Source organism: Poecilia reticulata, linkage group LG12 (genome assembly GCF_000633615.1).
Source record: "Poecilia reticulata strain Guanapo linkage group LG12, Guppy_female_1.0+MT, whole genome shotgun sequence".
In the NCBI taxonomy this organism is placed as follows: domain Eukaryota; kingdom Metazoa; phylum Chordata; class Actinopteri; order Cyprinodontiformes; family Poeciliidae; genus Poecilia; species Poecilia reticulata.
The window spans coordinates 23,411,265-23,421,651 of record NC_024342.1 but is presented as its reverse complement, the minus strand read 5'-3'; the positions used below and the strand labels follow the sequence as shown (position 1 = coordinate 23,421,651).

The 10,387-nt window shown below is 39.3% G+C and overlaps 1 protein-coding gene across 1 annotated transcript in view; it reads left to right on the top strand.

Moving 5' to 3' along the window:
* The window catches only part of LOC103474005 (probable flavin-containing monoamine oxidase A), a 77,624-nt gene continuing 67,237 nt past the window's right edge, over positions 1 to 10,387 (top strand). The window contains exons 1-5 of the mRNA XM_008424708.2: positions 1 to 183; positions 266 to 353; positions 2,088 to 2,268; positions 2,530 to 2,644; positions 9,361 to 9,518. Coding sequence (XP_008422930.1) covers positions 66 to 183; positions 266 to 353; positions 2,088 to 2,268; positions 2,530 to 2,644; positions 9,361 to 9,518 — 660 coding nt within the window. The 5' untranslated portion in view covers positions 1 to 65. The remainder of the gene's footprint in view (positions 184 to 265; positions 354 to 2,087; positions 2,269 to 2,529; positions 2,645 to 9,360; positions 9,519 to 10,387) is intronic.

The following is a 10,387-nucleotide window of genomic DNA, read 5'->3' as shown; positions in this document are numbered from 1 at the left end:
TCGCATTAGTGACAACCGTGTTTAACTTTTGGACCCACAACATTAGACTCACCTGAACTTCCAACATGACGGCCGACATCTGGGACGTTGTTATAGTCGGAGCCGGGCTGTCCGGGCTCAGTGCGGCTCATCTGCTCACTAAACGGGACGCCAAGCTGAGAATCCTGATCCTGGAGGGGAAAGGTTGGGAACTTTGCATCCTGCATGAGGAAAGTGAAGCCTTGAAGTGTGTCGTTTGCTTCATGACCGCTTGTGTTTCTGTCAGATCGAGTGGGAGGTCGCACCGTGTCCTCTGAAATCCCAGCAGCCGACGGTGCTGATCGCTGGGACTTTGGAGGACAGTGGGTCGGAAGGTAATTAAAGCCACACATGAGACTTTTTCCTTCTTTCTTTAATCTATGCATAATTAAGTTGGAATAAAGATGAGCTGATTTTAACACCTGCGAGCTGACAGGGAGGCGTTTGTCTCCGGTTTCCTGGGACCATTAGAAAAAGATAAGAGGTGAGCTGCTAATAATAAAACCCTTGAAAACTCCGAGTGGGGATTAGGGAGGATCAATATCCATCACACAAACAGATTAGACACATAATTGCTCATTTATATAAGAACTCTTGACTAAGGATGCTGAAGATGATTCTGCGCTCAGCTTTCCAGATGTATTTCCAATTAGTATCATCTAAAAACTTAATTTATTTTAGGAACTAAATTTAAAAAGGAAAACTTTTGAAAGTGTGAATGACAAACGAGAAGAAGAACACTGACTGACTACAGTAACAGGATGTCATGACCAAGCAATCTTGAGGATTACAAAGGATAACCTCTGAAGAAGTTAGCTGTTCAGTTCTCTGTGTTCAAGCATATTAATTGAAAGTTGAGTGGAAAGAAAAAAAAAATTTTGTTGGAAAAGATTCATAACATTTTTCCTCATCTCCTGTAGCATTCCTGCTGTTTTTTGCACATTTGTACTGTTTGCATAGTTCTATCAATATGTTGATTTTAATGCAGAAATACTTGTGCACATTTGCAATTTTTTGAAAATAATACTACTTGGTTGCACATTTCTTTGGAAGGAGTTGAGTATTTTGAAGGACTGTAAATTATTTCATGTACTCTTTCTATACAGTAAGTTATTATTAATTCACTTTTTATAAACTTTTATCTGTCTTTGGTTCCCTGCTGTGGCTGAGAGGGACTTTTATCTTCCACCAAACTTTCCCATATGTGTACTCTTTGAACTGCCAGGCTTTTACTGATGGCTCTTCCTTTTAAAGAAGTGACACCTGTACAACTGCTCTGTTGCTTAGGCCTTAAAATATGTGCTGGTTTCAATTGTCTGTAATCCAGAATAATCTAAATTAACCAAAATGTGAATATGTTTTTACCAAATCTTCTAAACGGTATGAGCTTTGCTTTTCAATCACTGAAACAAAATGAATCATTAATAATATTTGAATCTTATAACATGCAATCTCCACAGTGGAACTCAGTGCTGGCAGTATCATGATGTGGAGATGTATTTTTTGAGCAGGGATATAGAAGCTGTGTGACGTTAAATACAGCGTTGGTCTCAAAATACAGAATTTATCTCAAAGTATGTTTTTGTGTTAAATTGATTATTGAACATTTTGGAAGTGCTATAAAAGTTCTGACTCAGAGGAGCTTTCATTTGTTAAACATTGTAAAAGTCATGTTATTTTTCTTACACTTACCACATTTTCACTACTTTTTGCTGGCCTGTCACATAAAATCTCAATAAAACATATACACTGGCAAAAAAATATGTGAAAAGGAAATTGAATAACTTTGCAGGGCTTTGTGACTCTAACTTGCAACTGATTTAACCTTCAACGTGTTTCAAGCTAATCGGACAAACAGACGTCAGAAAAGGACATTTCATAGAAAACAGACCCACAAAGTGAAGAATGCCGAGATTCAACTCAGAATCTCTTACAGTAAACATGGTTGTATTTTTTTGTGTGTGGTTTTTTTTTTTACTCAGCTTTAATCTGTTTTTCTGGTTACTCAAGGATTTTCTTTTATGAAGATTCATAAAAAATTTTTCATTATTATTTTTCTCCCCTCACAGCACACAAACGCACATTATGGAGCTCATAAAAGAATTGGGGTTAGAGGTGTATCCTCAGTTTAATGTCGGGAAGAAGGTGCTTCACATGGGTGGGCCCACTTCCAAAGTGAGATCCTACCGGACCAGCATCCCTGCTCTGTCTCCGCTGGTGCTGCTGGACTTCACCCAGATGCTGTGGAAGGTGAGCTGAGTAAACCCCGTCTCTACAAATTCAAACCTTCTTGGAAAGTTGGTGTCTCAGTTGTTTGGAGCAGAGTGAGTTCTTTGGATTGACATGACAAAGTAGCACAGCAGCTCCAGTCTGGCTCAGACGCTTCAGAGCAGCAGTGTGACGCGGTGCAGCCTCTGGTCCTCCCTCTTCTGTCCGTATCAGTGTGTGTGTTTTGTCTTCAAGGCGGTGAACTGTCATGTCGATCGGGTTCTGATTATACGCTGTTCTCAGTTTGACAGACTGTGCAGAACGGTGTGTGTTCAGGACCCACTGAGGACCCCCAACGCGGCGGAGCTGGACAGCATGACGGTGCACTCGTACGTGGAGCAGCACGCTTGGACTGAAGGTCGGTTTCAGGTCCACCATGTTTAACCTTCTCCCTTTAACTTAATTAGTGGTTTTTAAATTAAATGCAAAACATCTGGATGGGTATAAGTTGACACAGGCATAATTTAAAATAAACTTTTTTGAGCTTTATATCATCCATCCATCCATTTTCTTKCACCCTTGTCCCTCAGTGGGGTCGGGAGGGTTGCTGGTGCCAATCTCCAGCTAACGTTCCAGGTAAGAGGCGGGGTCACCCTGGACAGGTCGCCAGTCTGTCGCAGGGCAACACAGAGACACACAGGACACACAACCATGCACACACACACTCACACCTAGGGGCAATTTGGAGAGGCCATTTAACCTGACAGTCATGTTTTTGGACTGTGGGAGGAAACCGGAGTACCCGGAGAAAACCCACCATGCACAGGGAGAACATGCAAACTCCATGCAGAAAGACCGGGGCCGGGAATCGAACCCAGAACCTTCTTGCTGCAAGGCAACAGCTCTACCAACTGCGCCACTGTGCAGCCAGCTTTATATCATGTTATCAATTATTCCCTCATCAAAAAAAAAACATAACTGGATTGTTGTTTTGATTCTTTCATGCATCTTGAGTTTATGAGCTTGACTTGGGCTGGCATGAAAACTACATATTGAGCTTTCTCTTTAACATAGTTGGACGAGAATAAACCATCAAGTTTTTGTTTTCACTAAACCATTGAAGGGAAACTGCCAGTATTTACTTTTTTTTATGTCGTTTGGGCAAAGTTTGGTGTTTAGATGGAGATGCACCTTCTATTCGCTGTAGTTTTCATTCCAGGCCACTAGGCGGCTCTGCAATGTTAACATAAGGTCAAAAAGTTCTCCCTTAGCTTTTACCTCACTGGCTTCCACTTCATTTAGAAAACAGTAACTCATCTCTGACGAACCACGTTCTCAGGTAAAATATTTATATTTCTTATTAGATGTTGTGTTAAATTAGAAAACTTAAGAATCACTCTCAGAGTACTTTACATCATCGGGGTGTGTTCCCAAAAAGTTTCACTATCAGACCCGGTTTCAAAAAGTACCAGAGACTCCGAATCAGTGGAGATGTTAGCAAGCAGCTAAATTATAACAAAACTGTAATGGGTTTTCTGAAGAGCAGCTTTTGCGTAAAAGGGGCATAAGGCAAATAATATCACATCAGTCCAGGTGTATTGTCTGAATCTGGTTGCCCTGGTGACAGATGACCAGATAAAGATTACCACCACACTGTCCCATGCCCAACAGCGCCCCTATACTCATCTCTACTGTATTCCTGTATGTCTGCATGAATGTGATGGATAATGTGGGTGTTGCTGCTTTTCATTAGAATGATGATAACTCACTCACCTTGTTATTTTTGCCTCATTTTCAGTGGCCGTGTTTCAGTAAGGTGTTATTAGCATTTTCTTTAGCCTGATTTATAACACCTGCTTTCAGAGTAGCTTACAGCCCGCCTCAATGTGAATCCAATCACATGTTCAAGGCTGGGCTTTTACAAGCTGTGTTATCCCAGCGCTAACTCCTGTGTCTTTTTCTCTGGCACCCAGATTGCAATAAACTCTGATTCACTTATACTAAAAATACCGTTAGCATAAGGATTGCTAGCGGTGTTAAGACCGCTCTGCTTCCTGGTCCAACATGACAGTTGGGTAATGTGTTGCTTCAGTCTCTGTGGGCTGTTTCAGGAAACACCAAGCACACCAAGCTCCATCTGTACATCTGTGTCTCTGTCGTACTAATCAACAGTATCGCCCCAGGCTGTATAACCCAGCATACATCCTGCAATCTGCTGTAGATAAAGCGGTGTCCTTTGCCCTGGAAGAAGTCTGGATTCCTCCTGCCACTTGTTTCCACATTATTCAGCAGTTTTTAGTTCTGCTCAACCAAATGAAGTGGGTTTTATTTTTCACACGTTTTGCCTGGTTTTCTTGAGAAATGTCATATTTTAGCGATCTAGATGGAAAAAGTAAAGACCTTTTTGCCACGATTCACAATGACTAATTTACAGACTTTAACATCTGGATAGAGATTTGAGATGCATCAAAACAGTGAGAAATTCATACAGAAATTCAAACTTTGTTGTCAGTTCTTTCAGAAATCAACAGTAGATTCGTTGCACATGGAGGATAATTTCAATCATTTCAAATTAAAAGTTAGATCCAATTAACATCAATTTGGTAAAAGGTTTTCTGAACTTGAGGCTCGTGGGCCAAATCCGGCCCACCGTAGCTTTTTATGTGGCCCTCTAGATTCTAGACAAAACACCAATAATGCTTAAATATTATCAATCAAATCAATGCCATTTTCATCGGTTTACTGCCAAATTATATCAATCAGTCCCTCCAATACAACAATTCTTGAGAATTATTGTGGAAATTCACACAAAATCAATAAACTCCTGCATTTCTTTTGCACTAATACATTGCTTATTGCATATTTTTCTCAAACAATGGTAAAAAAACTTTATTTGTACTAAACAGCTGCCTCAGCCTTGATTGATGTCAGATTGTAGTCTATAATCTAACGAGTAACAAAAAGTCGCAAGTACCGTCACAAATAAGTGCAAGTATCGAAATATTTCCAAATTATTACCACAAACACTGAAAATATGTTCAATGATATTACTTAAATTTAAGAATTTAATAGTGTGAACAGGTTTTATTAATACATTCTGGCACAACCGGCCCTTTAAGAGCATTCATGATCTTGATTTGGCCCAAAACGAAAATGAGTGTGATGCCCCCCGATCTAAACACTCTTTGTTTGGGTGAGCAGGCTGCCCATTTGTCCAGAAGACATCCGGTTTTCTACCATGAAGTTTTAAAGAACTTCATTCTTCCATCTGCTGACCAGCTTTATGGAAATGCTGACTTTTATACTCCAGTAGGATTTGGTGCTGGATCACGCTGCCAACGGTACCAAAATCTGCTCCAGTGGACATTGTGTGGCTGTAGACACAATCTGTGGAGTATTGACAAGAGGAAGAAGAGAGACGTCAAACCCAACAACACAGATGACCTGAAGGACTGTCATGAAAGATACCGCGAACCTCGCCTTCGTTCCTCGCTGAATAGATGCAGTCATTTCTCCAAAATGAGGTCCAATTAAGTTTTGAGTGTCGGGAAATGAACATGATCTACAGAAGCCTGAAATTTCTCTTAGAAATGATGGAGTAGTGCACAGTGCATCTTTGAACAATCTGTTAAAGTTTAACGGCATTCAGAACATCACTGAAATCTGTTAGAGCAGTAATGATACACGCCGCTGTGATTTCAGCAGAGAAATCAAACAAACCAGTAACAGGAAAACTACTAAATGTAGAAACTAAACCAAAGGGGGAAAAAATAAACTGGAAAAGAAAAACACACAATGGAATAACCACAATGTAGTTGGCTAAACTGTTGCTCATTATAGTTGAGAAATCTGTCTGAGATAAATATAAGACTAAACCCATGTTTCTGTCATGAAACTTCCCAGTTAGCTCCATGTAGCATCATTTAGTACATCCTTTATCCATGTGGAATGTGATGGAGGTAGAAGATTTCCACAAGAGCAAAATCAACATCCGAGCCAGCAGATGCTTCCGGTTCGCTCTTGTGGGAACTGAGTGACCCTGGAAATGTGAGAACGCTATAGCACACAGATTTATTTTTTATTTTTTTACAATTTTTTGAGATGCATTTTATTCAGGTTTTCTATTCCTTCACTTTTATGTGCAGCTTTAAATTCAGACTAGTGGTTCTACGGAGACCCTCATATTCAGAACGGAGCATGGCGCTTGTTCATGTGGCACGTCTGTCTGCACATGCTGTGACAAGCTGGGCGTCTGAAGTGGAACCAGGAAGTGGCGCTGCTGGGATTACTGGTCCATGGACACTGACAGTCCAGCTCTGACTGTGTGGCACTGGTTCTTTACGCTTTCATATCTGATGAGAAGAGAAGGAAGATTTCAAGGCACTAATATCAATTGAGAGGCAGGAAACGATATTTGGGTAAAAATATAATGCATTACTCCATGACTGATCAAAATTTATTTCTGGGTATTTAATTTATTATAAGGCAAAATAGTTTGCTACTAAATAAAAATATTTTCTTATACTCATTCATCAAATTCCTGTTACTCAATAATCTGATTGTAAATACATATCGTGATGTACAAAGTTTGTACTTTTTCCATTTCAGAGAATTGAATGGTTTCACCCAGAACCTTTGTGTTTGTGTGCAAATGTTGGATGTGCATCAGATTTAAGGACCCATCAGAAACGATCACTATGTTGCAGCAATAGTCTGGGATTGTGTCATTTTTGACACAAAAACTGAGATGGAAATAAAAGACAAAGCAGTAACGATATGTTAGCAGAAGATATTTTTGACACAATGCTGCACTGAGTTCATTTTAGCATCAGATTGGTGGTTGAATAACATTAATAACAGATCAAACGCTATAATGAAATTAGTTGAGTTCATATTTATTCAACAATGGGGCAGCAAAAAAAGGTTTTTGATTTAAATATGTTACTTATTTGTCAATATGTAGTTGCGGTTAACTGGTTACAGACCCTGAAATTAAATTAAAAATGTGCAGATATAACTTGTTTTCTTGGTGTCTTCCATATTTAAATCTTTTCTCAACATGAACAAAATATTTACTGTATGCAGGCCTAAAAACACAAAACTGAACAAAATGACCATTTCTTGTTGTGCTTCTTAATAGCATTTATGAACATCAGAAATTCATTTAGCCTCTTTCTCGTAATTTTTTATTAAACTTTGTAAACCACACAGCCATGACCTTTCTTTTAATTCATCAGTAGAACCTGTTAAACCAGAGGTCTCTCTGTTTTGAGACCTTTTTGTCTGTGCTGCAAAGCTGCTGGTCTGTTATGTTCGTAAGAGGAGTTTCCTCACTCAACAGGCGACTCTGAGTGCAAAACCATTGTGAAATATTGACAAGGACATGACATGCATGAAGGTGGGAGTGAAAACGCTGCCTGCTCGTATTGAAAAGGTGAAGAAAAAAATTAGACGGTTGACGACAGGAAAACTCAGTGAAATGACCTCAAACTGACAAAATAGTAAATAAAACTGAAAATAAACAGCGAAACAGATTAAATGTATATTGCTTTTGAATCGCGGTTCACAAGAATAAAAATAAATACATTTGTATAATAGATCTGTACAAAAATATTAAAAATGATAAGATCATAAAGAGATGTTAAACTAATTGTGTTCTCTAAAAATAAACATGTTTACTTTCATGTTGATTCTGAAGAAATTTACTTCTAATTCAAAAATACTTTATTAATCCCAGAAGGAAATTAAATGTTGTAACTCCTTAATTTAGCTTCTTCAGAGTATTATAGATGTTGATGGCTGTTGGCATGAAAGATTTCTTGTAGCGGTCTGTAATTCAGCGAATCTGAAGAAGCCTCTGACTGAAGATGCTCTGTTTTATGAAGATGATGGTCAGGATTATCCATAATTTTCCTGATTTTATGAAGAATCTTTCTTTGCATCATCATCTCCAGAGATGCTCCAGCTAAGAGAGGGAATGTTTCAGATGCAAAGATGTCGACCTTGTAAGTTTGAGACCAAAAAAATGACTTTGATGATTCACAAACACCTAATGTGGGCTGAAACAAGTGATGAAGAGGATAAAAATATTCCAATATATTTATAGATATCTCAGCAGAAGTTTTTATTGTTGTTGATTATTTAAAAATGTATCTCAGCTGGCCTAAAAACCCACTGTTTTATATACTACATCAAATACACAGGACATAATTTTGTTACTTTTGTTCATTCCAGTTCTGCATGCACTACAATGAACTGCATATTCATATTAGTCATGTGAAATTTGCAGCTGTCTTGTTCAAGCTGGTCGATCTGATTGCTGGCAGCAATGGGAGATGTTGTGGTTGCAGTTTGTCCTACATTCAAATGCAGATTTCACTTTTAAATTATGATTTGAAATGAGTTTTACTCAAACATTGTTAGTTTCTGATGGGAAATGAGACGGGTTGTTATTTAAGTGACTCCACCTGGCCAGCTTTTTGCATGTTTTTGGCGATGAGTTTCATATATTTAGAGTCAGAAGTCTTCTTGTTATGCTCCAGTTGAGGCTCTGGAGTGTCGACTCCAAAACATTGATGCTAATTCTACTCAGAAGAAGCATAATAGTAAAGTTAATACTCCTTTAAACCTTCCAGGAATGTTATTAGACTTGGGTTTAATTGTAGTGACTTGTGTATAAGATGCAAACTGACTGACTGGCTGAGACATTTTGTTTTCTAGGGTGAGCTACGTGTTAGACTGTCTTTCCAGCTTGTTATGACAAGAAGAGGCTGCTTTGATGATGCATCTTGCCCTAAATCTAACAATGACAGGCCTAAGTAGGCGACGTTCAGGAGAATCGGTTGCTTCAGTTTGTGCTGCTGGTTGATGTGAGGAAACTTCTGGCCTTCGAAGTCTTAATCATATGTTTTTGTTAAAAGCAATGACTCTCTGTAGCGCTGAATTTATCGACTTGAGAATGAAAAGAGACTCGGAAAGTGACAAGATGATTACAGGTAATGGTTGCCTCCTCGAGTGGAACAGTGGATCCTTTTTGTTGTGCTGTTTTTACAACTTGTAAAAGTAAGCGGAGCTCTGTTACAGCAGGGAAACGGCTCAGATTACCGCTTGTTTTTATCCGCTCTTGTGTGGCAGAACTGAAGGAGCAGCTGGGAGTGTGCAGCAGGTCCGTCTTCGGCGTGGAGCCGTCCCAGATGTCCTTTCTGTTCTTCCTCATGTACGCCGCTGCAGCCGGAGGGCTCCTGGCGCTCCTGGAAAGCTCTCCTGGTTGTGCTCAGGAGTTTAAGATAAAGGTATATCCCTCACGTCCTCCCACTCAGACTCTGCTGCAGTTTTAAGAACCGGAGACGGAGCCGAATATCTCCCCTCTTGAGTTAAGCCGAGCCCGTTCAGCACAGCCTGCTCTGGCCGCGCCATGTCTCAGTGAACACGCAGCTTTTCTTTGGCCCTTAAACATTGAATTACAGCATCCTAACACCCCTGGCTCCAAACTTGATGTGGATTTTTTGCTACTTTTCTCTGTATTCCCCCAACATGAGACCAGTGTTTCCTCTGTAATCTGTTTTTGCGCTCTCTCTCTCTCTCTCTCCTCCTGCAGCGCTAAAGTGTAGAAATGGCTGAGAACCAGTGAGAACTAATGGATTAACAAGGTCAATCAGAAAATGGCAGCACAGCTTTTGGTTCAAACCTCCACAAAAGGCTTTTTTTTTCTTCTTTCTTTCTGAGATTCCACTTTACTTTCAGCAGCATTTTTATGATTTAATTCCAGATATGCCCTGAAGAAATAACCGTAAAGATGGAGACCGCCTGAGATGCAGTCATACTGTAAATGTCATCAGGAGCAGATGTAGCGAAAGAGGAAAGAAATCCTACACCTTTACTACTGCATCAGTTTTATTTTTCTTTATGATAATTATTATAGGTTAATCTGAAAATTAAGACATAGAAACACTTTATTGCCATTCAGCTGCAGCATACTGAGCAAAATGCATCAAAGGTACATATGATCTGATTTGACTCAGATTGCGTAAAGATTGCGTAAGCATCAAACATAAACATTAGGATTTACAGATTTTTATCATTTTTAAATAAATCTTTCAGATCTGAATCAGCCTTTGAAGCCGAATCTGTGACTTTACTTGAGTAATTTATCATTTACTTT